At 40.1% G+C, this 18,170-nt stretch overlaps 1 protein-coding gene across 2 annotated transcripts in view; it reads right to left on the reverse strand.

Annotated features, from left to right (window-relative positions):
• Positions 1–273: 273 nt before the first annotated feature.
• MRPS35 (mitochondrial ribosomal protein S35) overlaps positions 274–18,170 on the reverse strand; it is a 46,383-nt gene continuing 28,486 nt past the window's right edge. The window contains exon 7 of one of the 2 annotated variants that reach the window (XM_055395657.2): positions 274–3,394. In XM_055395657.2, coding sequence (XP_055251632.2) covers positions 3,125–3,394 — 270 coding nt within the window. In that variant the 3' untranslated portion in view covers positions 274–3,124. The remainder of the gene's footprint in view (positions 3,395–18,170) is intronic. The other variant, XM_055395656.2, reaches the window with a different exon arrangement.

Below are 18,170 nucleotides of genomic sequence, written 5' to 3' on the forward strand. Positions count from 1 at the left end.
CTAAGGTTGTTACACACATTTAAGAAATAACGATTATCAAAATCTTTCTGATACTGAAACTGGCCAAGACCTTTGGGGGAAAAGTCTATAGTAAGTCCAATATTGTGTGATATATTTACCAATTTGGAAAGAAAATATGCAAAGAAAAAACTAAGGCTCCCTGCAATTAAGAAAACAGGTTTGTTCTATTTCTTAGTTGCCTACATGTATGAGCAACTTCTGAGCCATGGAATTTAAGTTTGAAGTCAGAAGTGATCGAGTATAAATATAGCAAAAAGTGTCCCTTAGAAACCTCATTAGAAGGATATGCATTATGTTCATTGTGATATTAGATCAATTAATAGCTTAAAGGGCAAGAATCTAAATAATGACAAATAGTGCTGCTTAATTATTGCTAACAATATAATGACAGCAGTTTTGTAGTGTTAATCTTACAGCCCTATGATATTGCCATTAGATGTCAATGCCACAGCCTAAGAGTCTTCAAGTCAGTTGCTCAGTTAGTCAAACTGCAAAGGTTAAAAGGGCACAGTCTTCTACAAGACCTCCCTTACTTGTGACACCAACTATAAGTTTGGGGGATGGCAAGTCCCAAAACCACTCTCAGGTTCCGTACTTCATTAGAGGAACTTACAGAACTCAATGAAAGCTGTTATACTTATGGTTTAAAAAGTGCAAAAGTGTTAAGTGCTCAGTCCTGTCTCTTTGCGACCCCATGGAAGCCTGCCAGCTTCCTCTGTGCATGGGATTCTCCAGGCAAGAATGCTGGAATTGGTTGCCATTTCCTTCTCCAGAGGATCTTTCCAACCCAGGGATCAAACCCAGGTCTTCTGCATTACAGGCAGATTCTTTACCATCTGAGCCACCAGGGAAGCCACAGTTTATTATAGGGAAAGGATATGGATTAACATCAGCCAAGGCAAGAAGTACCTAGGATGAATTTCAAGGGGGTTCCACACTCACGACTTTTTGTCACATTGTCTTCTCCCCGTGGAAGCAGGATGCATGACTCTCCCAGCACCAGTGTGTGACGATACGTCCAGAGTATTGTCAACCAGTGAAGCTTACTGGAGTCTCAGTGGTCTACATTTTTGTCGAAGCTCTGTTACACAGATACGCCTGACTGATCAATTACCTGGGCAGTTGATCTCAGCTGGTAGGTGGACTGATTTGCTGAGAGACTCAAAGCACCCCCAACCCTAAAACACATGGTTGGTTTTTCCAGCATGCATAAGACTATCAGGTGTAGCTAGCCCCACTCTAAAATCCATTGTGACCAATTCCTGCCCTAAACAAAGACATTTCCATGAGCTATGACAGACTACCTCCCAGAAGGTGACAGAAGAGGCCAGAATCTCTTTCAGTTCAGTTCAGTCGTTCAGTCGTGTCCGACTCTTTGCAACCCCATGAATCACAGCACGCCAGGTCTCCCTGTCCATCACCAACTCCCAGAGTTCACTCAAACTCATGTCCATTGAGTCGGTGATGCCATCCAGCCATCTCATTCTCTGTCGTCCCCTTCTCCTCCTGCCCGCAATCCCTCCCAGCATCAGAGTCTTTTCCAGTGAGTCAACTTGTCGCATGAGGGGGCCAAAGTATTGGAGTTTCAGCTTTAGCATCAGTCCTTCCAATGAACACCCAGGACTGATCTCCTTTAGAATGGACTGGTTGGATCTCCTTGCAGTACAAGGGACTCTCAAGAGTCTTCTCCAGCACCACAGTTCAAAAGCATCAATTCTTCGGCAATCAGCTTTCTTCACAGTCCAACTCTCTCTCTTTGGGAAAGTCAAATTCTTTCTTACACATCACTACTCCGGCTGCGTCCATCTGCACTGTACTATTACTCCAGGACGGAGGACCCTAATCGCCACCTCTTCACGTTTCCAAATAACCACCTCTCCTGAGCTTCTGCTGTTGTCATGTTTCCTTCTTCAATCCTGTTTCAGCATCTGAGTTTTCCTTAACTCTTTTGAGTCTCTAAGAAATGTAACATTTCGATACATTTACATATGCTTTAAAACAGATCAAGAAGTTCAGTTTATCTATTTTGTTTTTTATTAGCTATCTCCATCCAATGGAGGATGGAACTTGAAGCTCTACTGTTATCCTTCATAACCTATGGACTCTTGGTCTTGCTAATACCAAATCGTACCTTCAATTTACATACATCTTTTGAGAAACTGTTCTGAAATTCCTTTTAACATGTTATATTCTCAAATTCTGTTAAGCGAAATAAGTTTTAAGCAAATAACAACCTCCACAATTCCTTTATTTCAATTTTAAATTACTTGTTGACAACTTTAGAAGTGGTAAGAAATGACTCACAGATATACTTAAAAGTAGTCAATTGACAGCTAAATGGAATGAAATGTTTCTTAGGGCAGTGATCACTGTCATTTATTCCAATTAAATTTACGGTCTTTGTATCTTATCTTTCCTGAGCTGTGGAAATTCTAGCTGGGGCTTCCAGAGAGGTGAATATCGGTCAACCTCCACTTCCACTTTTCTGCAAGTTTGGGCTTGAAGAAATAAGCCAAAGAAAATGGAAACAGGATGCTAAACAGAATCAACATAAAAAAATCCCAGAACAGAGTGATGGAACAAACTTCTTAGGTTAGAAAATACTGCCAATAACCTGTTTCTAATCAGAATCAGCATCTGCAAAAACCTCACTAGGCAGGTAGCAGTTATGTAGACAAAACCCTAAACTGCAGTCAGTGGACAGGGTTCTGAGCCGAACTTCCTAAATGACCAAAATCACCATTCAAAAGCAACCAGTAAGTACTGATTTGTAGGGAAAGAAATAGAGCAGGTGATGAACAATATTGTGTGTGTGTGTGTGTGTGTATATATATATATATGAATACTAAAGGGGTGATGGTAGAAATAAAATTCAAACACTTTAGGACCAGAAGAAATCAGAATCAAATTAGTCTGACTGCCCCAGTATATAAGAAAACTTTTGAATAATCATTGCCCTGTATCTTAGGATGAAAGGAATGATTTTAACTCTAATGCAGTAAAACAATGGCTTTTTTTAAAAAAACATTTTCAACTTTATATCAAATTAATGATTACATATGTATCATAAAATTAGTAAATCAAGGAAATTTTTCTATATAATTCACGTCAAATGTAATAGTCTCTTCACTGATTCTTTGTACTGAGAAAGGGTATTTTCATTATCCCCCTCATTCTTAAGACTAACAACAGAATTTTTGTAATCTTCAACTTCTTTAGTACTAAGGAGCTCTTCTTTACTTAATTCTGGATTTTTCTCAGCAGCTTTAATTTGGAAAAGGGTTTCCAGAATGTTTTTTTCTGAGGAGCTATCTTTCCATACATACTCTTCCATATCTGCTTCAGTCTTCTTTTTCTCCCACTCTTCAGTTTTCTGAAAAGAAAAAAAAAAAAATCTTTGATTTTGAGAATTATTACTCAAAGTCTGCTCAACATTTTGCATGTTCACTTTGATTCACCTCCCTTATCCAGCACAGCTGCCTACCTGCACCAACAGCTGTGGGCTGCACACTCTTATTACATGAATACTTCGTTACCACTCACTAATTCTATCCACAGAATTTATACTTTATCTTCCCTATAAATGGCACTTACAAAGCAAGACTACTTCCCAAAAGACACAGAAAACTCACTCCTTGTAGCTTTCTAAACTCTAACACAGCAAACATTTTTGAGGTTAAAACTATGAGAGCTGAAAGGAGACTGTATTTATCTTTGTAACATGCCTGTGGGGACGACAAGGGGAAGACCAATTATTATAATAAAAATTAAAATATAAAGTTTGTATGATTTTTAGTTATAATGACTATATATTCTGGAATTTTGTTTTGTTATTATCGTTACTTTCTGTTCCTAAAATGGAAATAGTTTTCAATACTACTTATTTTTTCTTACAGAAAGTATTACCGTGTTATTTTAGGGAACACTGTAGATTAATATAATTCAGATTTATTACTTATATGAAGATGTAACATTCTGTGAAAAAAAAAATCAAGCAACACAGCTCATATGTAATACACCCTGGTTCAGAGACGTGCTGAATACCAGCCACATTCTTTCCAAATTAACACATAACAGTATTGTGAGCCACAGGCTATTATGGAATGAGCCACTAGTCTTACAACATTTGAAGGTGGTAAACCCCCCAAATTATAGTCTTTAAAGTATTAAAAGTGAAGGCAGGTTTGTAAGGCTGTCAGAAATCACATTCTAACTTTGAAACTTCCTCTTGAAATAGACCACAGCTTGAGCAGACAAGAGCTCCAAGGCGCCTCGGAACCAAATGAGTTTTAGCAAGAAGGAGGCAGTTTCCAGCCATGCCACTCTCCCATCCCCACTCCCGCCCCAAGAGCTCCCGAGAAGAGAAAAGCAGAGCAATCTGTCATCCCTCAAAGGATGCAGAGGAGCCCCGCCAAAGGCAAACAAGCCACTGGGGATGCCACTGACTCAGCAAACCCCACTTGGATCACTAAAGCCCCGGGAAGAAGCTCCCCCACCACAGAGACCCACAAGAAGAAGAAACCCTCCTTTAATCCTTCAAACTGTGGACTCTCTTCTTCAAGAGAAACAAAGAGACACAGAGTGTTTCCTCAGCTCCCAAATTCCTCAGCCGAAGCGGGGTCTCTGTGCTTGCAGCTCCCCTGTGTCTGCCCCACCTTATGCTGAATCTATGGCTGAGGACAATGTTCCAACTTAAGTTCTAGAAACATCTTATCCAGCTGAGAATCAACTCTGTGCCCCCTACTGCCTGGTAAGGGATGTTTTAGGCTTGGCAGAGGGGCAGGGAGAATATGAAATAACTTCTTCTTGTGCCCTGTCCCCACAACTTTGTTGCAAATGACTTCTAACAGCCAAACTCTAAGTCTGTACATTTAAAAAAATATAATTGACAAAATGACACTATCCTGCCTAGCTTTCACTGTAATATATGAGAGAGGAATAAATGTCAGCCCCTTAACAAAGTAAAGGCCCTAAATTAAATACATTACTGGGTCTATCTACTCTTGCCAATGCTTTAAATGTTCAAGACAGTGTCAGAGTTTCTTCATAATTCTAACTTACAAGTGAAATAAACTGAGCTCAACGAACACCTTTTATAAAGCATTAAGTAAAACAGTCACTCTATCTCATTCTGAACTGTTAGAAAGTAAGCAATTAAGAAACTTAACTGTTTAAAAAATTGTTTCACCTAGGTTTATCTGGATTTTCTTAATTGACTTGAAATAGGTGCTTAAACCGGAGAAGGCAATGGCAAGCCACTCTAGTACTCTTGCCTGGAAAATCCCATGGATGGAGGAGCCTGGTGGGCTGCAGTCCATGGGGTCGCTAGGGGTCAGGGGTCGGACACGACTGAGCGACTTCACTTTCACTTTTCACTTTCACACATTGGAGAAGGAAATGGCAACCCACTCCAGTGTTCTTGCCTGGAGAATCCCAGGGACAGGGGAGCCTGGTGGACTTCCATCTATGGGGTCACACAGAGTCGGACACGATTGAAGTGACTTAGCAGCAGGCGCTTAAACAGAGGAGCTAACTACATTAAGCCCACTAACAATTTCCAACATTTTTAATCTTCCCCTTATATTTGGTATATACAATTCTACATTGGTTTATAAGATGTGTTTACAGTTGTGCCATGATATTAATTCCTAGGCACTCAAAGTGCCCAGTGAGCCTGGAGTAGCAGGGACACCCACAAGCATCCCCCTCCTTCATTTATCTCAGGAGAGAATTTTCTATGTGTGCAGTGACATGAAAAACACTGAGATTCCCAGGTGGCTCTAGTGATAAAGAACCTGCCTGTCAATGCAGGAGACATAAGAGATCTGGGTTCGATCTTTGGGATATGAAGATCTCCTGAAGTAGGAAATGGCAACCTGCTCCAGTATTCTTGCCTGGAGAATCTCATGGACAGAGGAGACTGGCAGGCTACAGTCCATAGGCTTGCAGAGAGTCGGGCACAATTAAAGCAACTCAGCATGCACACACGTACTGCTGTTCGAAATAGTCACTGTTAGCTGCAAGGTTAACAAAACTCTTGTTTTCCCATATATTCTAGCTTCAGGATAGAAACTCTGCCCAGCTCAATATAACTTCCAAGATAATAATACTAACAATCTCCCAAATTTGAATACTTACTATATACCCGGTACTTCAATACTTACATGTGTATAGTAATTAACATAATTTGTATTAAGACCTACTAGATTAGATTTTAACATCTCTACAGATAAGAAAACTAAATATTACAAAAGTTAAACATAGGGTTACAGTCACCTGGGAATGGTTCAGAGTGGCACATATACCATAAATTATGTAACCGCTCCAAAGAAGGTGACAGTGGCAACCCCTAATCAAACAGATTACTACTTTTCTAGCAAACAGGCATGAATATTCACATTAAATGGGATAAACAAAGGCTATAAACAGCTTCTCATCCATTCAGATCTCATTTTGCCACCCAATAAGTCATGAAAAGACTAGTGATTTCCAAAGCTTCTAGAAAAACCCTAAATGCCATGGTACAACTAAGCTGGCGAGCCACAACTACTGAGCTCACACTCTGTGTTGCCTGTGCTCTGGCAACAAGAGAAGCCACGACAATGAGAAGACCACACACCGCAACGAGAGAATGCCCACACGCAGCAATGAAGATGCAGCACAGCCAAAAATTACTAAATTAAGAAAAAAGAAAGTAATCCCAATGGACCCCTGCCTGGAATCCCTTGAATTCTGGCTCCTGGCTGGGTTTGGCTAATGGGAGGAACCAGCAGGAGACCTAGAGAATGAAGGAGTGAGGTCACAGCTATCTTCCCAACTCTCCCCCTTACGGAGACCACGCCCCCCAGCCCCGTCAGGTGGCCCATCCCCCACAGCTCGCAGCACTTCCCTCTTCCCCCTTCATATATGGGGTGTGATGGCACCCTACTCTCGCCACCCTTGAGAAGGGCACCCTTACTCGTTTTTGTTACTGAACCTTTGTAAAATGTCTCCTTAATAAAATATCCTGAAAATGAAGAAAAACAAAAAAGCAGTTCCAAACTAATCTTCTAGTCTTTGTAAATGATAAAAAAGCAATAATATTTTACATAATGCTTGTCACTTCAGAATATTTTTCACTTAAAGAGGTATAGATATAAAATCCTTGAGGGGAAAAAAACTCCATTTTTTTTTTTTAATTTTACATTATGATTTCTACTTTCAAATAGGATGTAACAGGTCACAGCCTGCCTCTGCTTTGGCTTCAACCGGAAAAAAAGACAGGCAGTAAAGATACCAGAGAGTTCCATAATCAATAACGACTAGAGGAATGTGAATTCCAGGCTGCAAGGATATGGAAGGATACTTCTGAAAACCCCTACCCATTTTCTTCCCTGAGACCATTTTCCAATTCTGTATGAGACTGACACCTGGCCCATGTGGAAGGACTCTACTTGGGAAAAGAGAAAAGAAATGAGGTTTTGAGCTGTCATCCAGGGTTTGTGTGACAGACTGGAATTGAAGAGTCCCAAACATGACTAGTTTTAGTTCTGGGACTACTTCTGGAAAACTGGGGAGGCTGAATCAGGCTTCTAAAAAGCAAATCTCTTGTAATCTTGTAGTGGTTAGGAGGCAAAGTCCTACTAGAGGGAAGCCCTGTTTCAAACACACAACCAGTCTCCCTCTCAAGACATCTGCTAGATTCTGCTGCAAGGGCTAGAGGTTATCAAGTTAAGCTCAAAACTTCTCAAAGGCACAAGTGACTCTTAAGCAGGCTTTGAGATGTGGAAGCAGATTCACCAAGTTCCTAAACAAAATGCCTGAGAAAGAGACAAAGGTGAACAAAATCTTAAAAAACTGTAACCCAGCCCTGCTCCAGCTCAATTATGATTGGATTAAAATGATAAGCCAGTGATCATCTCTGCCTAAGAGAAAAAAAGAGGCAATTCTTTCTGATGGATGACATCATATGGTAAAGAATCCTCATGCAATGCAGGAGACATGGATTCGATCCCTGGGTTGGGAAGACTCCCTGGAGGAAGGCATGGCAACCCACTCCAGTATTCTTGCCTGGAGAATCCCTAGGGATTGAGGAGACTGGTGGCCTACAGTCCATGGGGTCTCAAAGAGTGGGACACGACTGAGCGACTAAGCACAGCACAGGTCTTTCACACATAGTATCTGTCATGCAAATTACTAAACACTTCAGACATTTGAAGAAAATCAATCAATACTGTTGATAGCTGGTGCATGTCCTTCTAAATTCATTTTTAAAAGCAAAGCTATGATTACGTTTCATATATAATTTTGTACCCTGAGCTGTAATTCACTGCCAAATTTTTATTGCTTCTGAAATTACACCCAGGATTGAAGTGGGCAATTGCAAAGAATTTCTTTTTTTTTTGAAGAGTAGTTGGCATGTATTAGTTTTAAAGCATAAACAACAAATATTCAAACTGTTGGGGGAGGGCACTTAAAAATAACCAATGTAAGCTCAAACTGATCATCATTTAGGCAGAGTCTGATTAGTCTGCAGACTTCAATTTTAATACCTCAAGTACTAAACATTTACCATTTCACCATCTGACTTAGGTATGTATACAATACATATACATATATATGGTCTCTGTTCTTCCTTGCCTACTACAAGGGAACCTGCTCTGATTACATTTCCAGAGGAAGCAACCTCCATTCCACATGATCCTGTTCTGTTGTCCACAGTCAGCTCTATTATTCACTCACTCAGTACATATTTGTTGTACAACTACTGTCCCAGGCACTGTGCTTTCCTGGAACTGCCAGTCTAGTATATGGACTGTTGAGCTGAGTGGGAGCTGTCAGATGAAGGCTGTGATCCCAGTAGAGGAAAGAGTATCCATAAAGGCTGGAGGCAGAAACGAGCTTAGTACGTTCAGGGCTGAATGAAGGCCAAGGTGAGGAAAGTGGCATGGGATGAGAAAGCACCTTACATGTACTACTTCATTTAACTTTCACAGCAACCCTGTGAGGTAGTATTAGTCATATCTGTTTTACAGAACGGGAAATTGAAGCCCAGAGCAGCTAAATAATCTGTCTCAAATCATACTGCTTCTCAGTGGTAGAACATGTTGCAAGGAACATAGAAACACAGTAAAAAAACACAAAAGAATAATTTAATTTCAATCTATCATCTTTCTTCTCATTGTAAGCGGGAATTCAATACAAAGAAAAACACAATAGCTACTTCATGCAATGGTCAGTGAATTCCAATGTAACAGAAGGCAATGAAGCATCTGTTTCACTAAACACACAAATATGTCACCTTCTACCATCTTATTTATAACTCCCTTTGCCTAAGACATGAATCACTGTAATATTCCACTTCTCATGATTACAAGTAAGGCATTGTGCTAAAGAACGGAAAACAGTTTTACTATTAAAAAAAAAAATCCAAGTTACTAAAAAATCATAAAAAATAGGAAGAGGTTAAATATCTGTAATGGATTAAAAAGTTACTGACAACTATTTTAGTTACCAAACCTAAACTTTTAACTGAGTTATGTCAAAGAATTCAATTCAAATCACATCAGTTTTTAAAAAAATGTACTGAAAGCTAATATGCCAGACAGACACTGTACTAGATGCTGGGAATATAAAGATGAATGAAATACACGGTCCTGTCCTCAGTGACCGCACAGTCTAACAGAGCTTGGCAGACACGCGTACAGGCAACAACCATAAACACAATGAAAGGAAGGCTAACTGGCAGAAGCAGGCAGGGAAAAGGAAGTGAGGAGACATCTAAGAGAGGTCACAAGTGAGGATTACTACAGGACTCAGATGAAGTAGCAAGGCTGATCAATTTGAAAAGGTATTATGAGCAAAGAGAACAGTACATGCAAAGTTATGGAAGAACACATTCTGTTCATTAAGTTATAGGGTATACAACCTACATTTCCTGAGCAGCTGGTAATGACGTGGTGCGTGTGTGGTTGGTCGCTTAGTCTGTGTCTGACTCTTTGTGACCCTAAGGACTGTAGCCTACTAGGCACCTCTGTCCATGGAATTCCTCAGGCAAGAATACTGGAGTGGGTTGCCATTCCCTTCTCCAGGGGATCTTCCCCACTCAGAGACTGAACCCAGGTCTCCTGAATTGCAGGCCAGATTCTTTACCATTTGAGCCATGAGGGAAGCCCAATGAAGTGGTTCAGTTCAGTCGCTCAGTCGTGTCCAACTCTTTGCGACCCATGGATTGCAGCATGTCAGGCTTCCCTGTCCATCACCAACTCCCAGAGTTTACTCAAACTCATGTCCATTGAGTCGGTGATGTCATCCAACCATCTCATCCTCTATTGTCCCCTTCTCCTCCTGCCTTCAATCTTTCCCAGCATCAGGGTCTTTTCAAATGAGTCAGTTCTTCACCATCAGGTGGCCAGAGTATCACTTTAAAAATCTCTATTGGGTTTGTTACAATATTGCTTCTATTTCTTGTTTTGGTTTTTTGGCCACAAGGCACCTGTGATCTTAGCTTCCTGACCACGGATTGAACCACATCTCCTGCATTGGAAGGCAAAGTCTTAACACTGGACCACCTGGAAGTCCCCAAAAACTGTCTTAGAAGAGATATATCAAACCTTCTAATCAGTTTCTTTATTAACAAAATTCAGACTGGGGAAATTATTCACAATCAAGAGCTCAGCAACAGAGCCTGTAGAATAAAATACATCTGGGTCTGTCCTCTGGAGATTTTGACTGTAACTTAGAAAAGCTTGACAGGTGAGTTTGATGAGAATCCCAGCTGAAAATCAGTTATGGAGACAGATAAATTTTCAATTAAAAGTTAAGTTTTAAGAACGAGCAGCTAAAGTTCAGGTTTGACTTCAACTCTTTTGTTTCCTAATATTTTACCATGGAAGTTGAATAAAACTAAGTAATATGACACCATGAAAAGAATGTGAAACTCTGAAGCTGCAGTTAAAGTCTCAGTTTCTTGGGTTCACAAACTCTGTGGCCTTGGGCAAAATACTTGATCTCTCCCTTAAGTCTTAATTTCTCAGGGGAATGAAGAGATTATAAAGGTTATATAATGAAGAGGTTGTAATAGATAAATTAACATTCTATTAACATTGTCCCTTGGACTGCAAGGAGATCCAACCAGTTCATTCTAAAGGAGATCAATCCTGGGTGTTCATTGGAAGGACTGATGCTAAAGCTGAAACTCCAATACTTTGGCCACCTCATGTGAAGAGTTGACTCACTGGAAAAGACTCTGATGCTGGGAAAGATTGGGGGCGGGAGGAGAAGGGGACGACAGAGAGTGAGATGGCTGGATGGCATCACTGACTCGATGGACATGAGTTTGAATGAACTCCGGGAGTTGGTGATGGACAGGGAGGCCTGGCGTGCTGTGATTCATGGGGTCGCAAAGAGTCAGACACGACTGAGCAACTGAACTGAACTGAACATTGTCAAATACAAAATTAGCATCATGATTTAAAACTCACAGAAGCAAAGATTTGTAGATAACTTCTAAAATAATATAGAATTAGAACACGTTTCCTTTAAATATTTGGAAAAAACACAGTCAAATGAAAAACAAACCTGATCAACATATAGCCCAAATCATACATCCATGAAAATTAAGTACCTCAAACTGTTGCAAAGACATTTCTTAAACTTTGGGCATAATTATTGATTGTTGATTATTAACAATCTTATTAATATATCATTAAAAAGTTATACCAGTAAAAAATTATTGCTAACATCTAATAAGTATGCTACATTTTATATTACTGAAAATGAATTTGTTTGTAACTTTGTCACTTTTTTAAGCTGAAAACCTACTTCAAATGTCTGTTTTTGGATATCCAAAAAAATACACAATGTTTCAATAGCTGTCAATCCATGGAGCATGGACTAAGACAACTTGTACTCAAGACAACAAGATAGCGTAACTTGCTGTCTATGCAATGTAGTCAGACAAATAAGAGGCACAAAGATATCTGAAAAGAATTAATTGCCAAAATATATAAAGAACTCATGCAACCCAACAGCAAAAAAAGAAACAATCTGATTAAAAAATAGGCAGAGGATCTGAACAGACATTTTCCCCAGAGAGACATACAGATGGCCAACAGGCACCTGAAAAGGTGCTTAACGTCACTAATCAATGGTACCACCTCACGAACCTGTCAGAGTGGCTATTACCAAAGAGACAATAACAAGTGTAGGTGAGAATGTAAACTGGTGTGGTCACTATGGAAAACAGCAGGGAGATTCCTCAAAAAACTAAAAACAGACTATCATATGATCTAACAGTTCCACTTCTGGGTATTTAGCTGAAGGAAATGAAAACTCTAACTCAAAAAGGTATTTGCACCTGTTCACTGCAGGATTATTTTAATAGCCAAGGCATGGAAACAACCTAAGTGTCCATGAATGGATGAAGGATAAAGAATAGTCAGTCAGTCACAGTTGCTCAGTCCTGTCCAACTCTTTGCAATCCCATGGACTGTAGCCCACCAGGCTCCTCTGTCCGTGGGATTCTCCAGGCAAGAATACTGGAGTGAGTTGCCATTTCCTTCTCCTTGGATTGAGCTTGGGTTTCCTACATTACAGGCAGATTCTTTACTATCTGAGCCGTAAATGGTGTGTAGAGATGCAATGGACTACCATTTAGCCATAAAAAGAAGGGAATTCTGCCATTTGTGACAACAGGGATGAACCCTATGGGCATTATGCTAAGAGAAATTAAGTCAGAGAAAGACAAATACTGTAAGATCTCACTTATGTGTGGGAATCTAAAATAACAACAACAAGAAAAATCTCACAGAAGCAGAGAATAACTGCTGGACGCCAGAGGCTCAGGGTGGGCAAAATGATTGAAGGTGATCCAAAAGTACAAACTTCCAGTTATAAAATAAATACATCACAGGAATATAATGTTCAGCCTGCTGGTGACCACAGTTAAGACCTGAAAGTTGCCAGGAGAGTAGATCTTAAAGGTTTCTCACCACAAGAAAAAAATGTTTATTAACTATGTACGGTGGTGGAAGTTGACATATTGCTTGGGCAAGCATCAAAGCCCTGAAGGATATACAGTAAATAAGTAGAGAAAAATAAAAAATTAACAGTAATTTATATAACCTTTATAACACTTTTATAATATTGCTAAATATTACAGTATTTATTACTAAACCAACTTGCTTCCACTAGTATTCCTCAATAGGAGAGTGTTTTCTCCTTAGGTATTAATCTCCATATCCAACAACACTAAGCATACAGGCAACTAGTAAATTGATGGGCACCATTAATTGATGTGCCCATCAATAATAAACAGTTCATTTTACTGAAAGCACGCTTAATATTTGCCATGAAAATGGTTTACTCTTTCATAAACACTACAACAGTGAAAGAGGAGCCTTTTCAAACATCAAGTAAAACGCTACGGTGCATGCTCACACTCAATTGTGTCTGACTCTTTCTGACCCCGTGTACTGTAGCCCACCAGGCTCCTCTGTCCATGGAATTCTCCACGCAAGAATACTGGAGTCGGTTGCCATGCCCTCCTCCAGGGGATCTTCCTGACCCAGGGAGTAAACCCACGTCTCCTGCTTGGCAAGTGGATTCTTTACCACCGAGTTACCTGGGAAGGGTCTCGCCCGCCCCCACCCTCACCAATGCTACTACATCAGTCATTACTGCCCTCTGGATACAAACCTACACTCATTAAATAAGCCCTATGACTTGCACACAGCCTGGCTCAGAATGATTTTTCAGTCTCATCTCCTACCTCTGCCTGTTGGTCATACACCCTGGCCACACCAAACTTCTGCCTGCTCTCTAAACCCACCAGACCTAGAGAGTCCTTCACCCACTTCACAGCACACTCCTACTCATCTTCCAAAACCAGTCACCACTTCTGTGAAGCTTCAAGGGAGAGTTAATCTTTGTCTGCACTTCTCACAGCGCTATGTGCCAACCTCCCTTAAACAGACTATACTAACCACTAAATCTTTCCAGAAATAAAGCTACTTAAAAGCAGAGGCTCATTCATTTTGATCATCTGACTGATACCCACCACTTTTAAACAAGAACAAAATCATTGATGAATGCTAGGAAAAGCAAACAGATACTGTTCAAGCATTCTCTCTAATATAACCTGGAAATGTATATGTACGTGAAAACACATGAAAGATCACAATGAATTCATCAACCACCAGATTAAATGGCAATTATCACTCTGCAAAAGGATTCATTATTTTTACCAGAAATACTTACAATAAAGTCCTCTTTAAAAATACACTCTGTCAAATTATCCCTTTTATCCATTTTGTTATGTGACTTTTCAGAACCACTTTGTCACAAACCTAGACATATTTCTGACTGGCAACAAGGCTATCATGCAGTTCAAATAAGACAGTCCAAAATTCAAATTTTAAAAGGCAACCTTAAGTAATTAAGTATCAAAATCATTCAAGAACCCTTTCAATCTAGTTTTAGATCTCTACATTTTCTGGAGCAAGTGTTTACTTTCTTTCCCCCTCTGTCTGTATTTTAGTCTATCTTTTGTGCAAGTCACTTTGTAAAATGCTTCATTCAATCATCTCTTAACCAAATCACTTGTGGAAGGTCTAAAGAACAACATGCAACAAAGTTAACATTTAGGAAGCTTTTATTATTATCAGTTGTGTCAGAATGTGAGTCAGATACAAGTTCTAAATATTCAAATACAATAGGACACAGATCTGACTTCATCTGTATAAAGTCTTTGTCAAGTTAAATGTGAGCTATACACAGAAACTGGGAATGAATGAATCTGAAATTCTAAGATACATCTTCCTTCATTTTAATAGTTAACAGCAATATTAATAGCCACCATTTAATGAGCACCCACTATTCGCCAGACATTTCACATAAATTCTCCCTGATCCATCCAAAAGCCCCTCGAAGAAATCTGAGCCTGACATTAAATGGCTGGCCAAGACTACACATGTAACAGGTTCGTGAGTGTGTGCTCAGTTGCTTCAGCTGTGTCTGACTCTTTTTAACCCCATGAACGGTAACCCACCAGGCACCTTTTGTCCATGGGATTCTCCTGGCAAGAATACTGGAGTGGGTTGCCGTGCCCTCCTCCAAGGGATATTCCCAACTCAGGAATTGAACTCGAGTCTCCTGTATCGCAGATGGATTCTTTACCCGCTGAGTCAGGTAACAAGAAATGAGATTCAAAGCCAAACATGAATGGTTCCAAAGATTAAAACTTAATTCACTTCTATGCTAATAATGTGTAATATTAACCCAAATTTCTACAAGTCTCTTTGCTTCTTTGAACTGCTTAAGGATAAATGGTTTAACGTATTTCTGTTTCTCATCACCTTCTTAGAATGCAATAATCATTCTTTGAAGCATTACTAAGACTGTGCCTGAAGTCTATGCTTTTTGAATACAAAAATTAATACAGAAAACCTCAATTAAAATTAGTCGGGAATGGCCTGTAGAGGGAGTTCTCACACTCCATTATTTGCATGCAGTGACCTTCACTGACAGGCTGCACAGGAAGCAGCACTCTGTACTCCCAAACAGAAAGTGCAACAACTTTACAGTTCAAAGGAAGAATTTCTCAGCAAGAGTCCAGGCAATGAGAAACCTCTCACCTCCATAAATGAAAAGTCACCGCCACCCTAAACTCCTACTTTCCTTCCTTGGACTTTCATTTAGAACAGCCCCTCTCAACTCTCCTTTTCCCTTTAAAAGCATGCTCCCTTTGTCTTTGGACTTACCCGTGTGTGTGTATGTGTGCGTGAAGTCACTTCAGTCATGTCCAACTCTTTGTGACCCTATGAACCACCAGGCTCCTCTGTCCATGGAATTCTCCAGGCAAGATTACTGGAGTGGGTTGCCATTTCCTTCTCCAGGGGATCTTCCCAACCCAGGGATTGAATCCATGTCTCTTAAGTCTCCTGCACTGGTAGGCGGGTTCTTTATCACTACCACCACCTGGGAAGCCCCTTGGACTTACCTATGGTTCACCATAGATTACATTTCCCAAACTGCAATTCTGCGCTGTTCCCGAATAAACCCATTTTATTGTTTTAGGTCAACAAGTTCTTCGATACTTCTATACAGTTAACTGTTTTGAATAGCACACAACAGTAACTTCCTTTTACTGAAGTCTAGACAGATACCTTTTTGGAGAAGTCTCGGTACCATGTTACATAAAAGTACCAACTACTTTCTCTCAATGCTACTTAGAGGTGACCTCCACGGAGCTTAGCTTTTAGGCATTAAATGCTGTGAAACTAGCCTTAAAAATAAAGGAATGGATTAAAAGGGGCTCTCTAAATATTTGATTAAATACCAGGTGGTAACAGATGTTCAAGCAGGTTTTAGAAAAGGCAGAGGCACCAGAGATCAAATTGCCAACATCCACTGGATCATGGAGAAAGCAAGAGAGTTCCAGAAAAACATCTATTTCTGCTTCATTGACTATGCCAAAGCCTTTGACTGTGTGGATCACAGTAAACTGAGGAAAATTCTGAAAGAGATGAGAATATAAGACCACCTGACCTGCCTCCTGAGGAACCTGTATGCAGGTCAGGAAGCAATAGTCAGAACTGTACATGGAACAACAGATTGGTTCCAAATAGGAAAAGGAATATGTCAAGGTTGTATATTGTCACCCTGCTTATTTAACTTATATGCAGAGTACATCATGAGGAACGCTGGGCTGGAAGAAGCACAAGCTAGAATCAAGACTGCTGGGAGAAATATCAATAACATCAGATATGCAGATGACACCACCCTTATGGCAGAAAGTGAAGACGAACTAAAAAGCCTCTTGATGAAAGTGAAAAAGGAGAGTGAAAAGGTTGGCTCATTGAAGCTCAACATTCAGAAAACCAAGATTATGGCATCTGGTCCCATCACTTCATGGAAAATAGATGGGGAAACAGTGGAAACACTGTCAGACTTTTTTTGGGCCCCAAAATCACTGCGGATGCTGATTGCAGCCATGAAATTAAAAGACACTTACTCCTTGGAAGGAAAGTTATGACCAACCTAGATAGTATATTAAAAAGCAGTGACATTACTTTGCCAACAAAGGTCCATCTAGTCAAGGCTATGGTTTTTCCCGTGGTCATGTATGGATGTGAGAGTTGGACTGTGAAGAAAGTTGATCGTCGAAGAATTGATGCTTTTGAACTGTGGTGCTGGAGAAGACTCTTGAGAGTCCCTTGGACTGCAAGGAGATCCAACCAGTCCATTCTAAAGGAGATCAATCCTGGGTGTTCATTGGAAGGACTGATGCTAAAGCTGAAACTCCAATACTTTGGCCACCTCACGCGACAAGTTGACTCACTGGAAAAGAGTCTGATGCTGGGAAGGATTGGGGGTGGGAGGAGAAGGGGACAACAGAGAATGAGATGGCTGGATGGCATCACCGACTCGATGGACATGAGTTTGAGTGAACTCCGGGAGTTGGTGATGGACAGGGAGGCCTGGCGTGCTGTGATTCATGGGGTCGCAAAGAGTCGGACACGACTGAGCGACTGAACTGAACTGAACTGAACATCAATTTCAAGTATGAATTCCATGCTGGTGAAGGAAAAAAGGGTTTCTATTCAATAAAAATTCTGTTCCACCAGCTCTGTAAAATTTCATGGCTCATCTGCATTCTCTTAAAGCTTCTTCACTGATGGTACTTGTTTAGAAAGAATCAAGAGCCAAGTTTAATATAGGAATTATTTAATTATATCTGTTTAGGACAGTTGTATGTGGGTAGTTATTCTGCCATCAAAGTAATTAGCATTAAGATCAAAAGCTCCTTGCGTGAATCCAGAATACAAATTTGTTTGGATTTTATGTCATGGAACCACAGAAAGAATCCAGTAAGTCAACTTTAACTGAATTTATTTATGCCTGTCATTTCCTTTGGGGCAAATTCATTTTACAGACTGCCAGCAAAATAAGAGACTCAAAACTGGTCAGCTTTTATTGTTTGGTATTAACTCTTTAAGTGGTAGCCATAGTGCTGAAGCTAATTCAGCCGTGTTGTTGGTTCAAAAGGGAACTTAATTACCCCAAGCCAAAGGCATTTATAAAATCAGTTGACAGGAAACAGATTTAACTGCTATTATAATGTTCCTGAAGTCAGGAACTAGAAAAGCAGATAAACTGTAATTAGAACA

The sequence above is a fragment of the Moschus berezovskii genome, chromosome 6, assembly GCF_049115385.1.
Source record: "Moschus berezovskii isolate FMDL1 chromosome 6, NW_MosBer_1.0, whole genome shotgun sequence".
NCBI classification, from domain to species: domain Eukaryota; kingdom Metazoa; phylum Chordata; class Mammalia; order Artiodactyla; family Moschidae; genus Moschus; species Moschus berezovskii.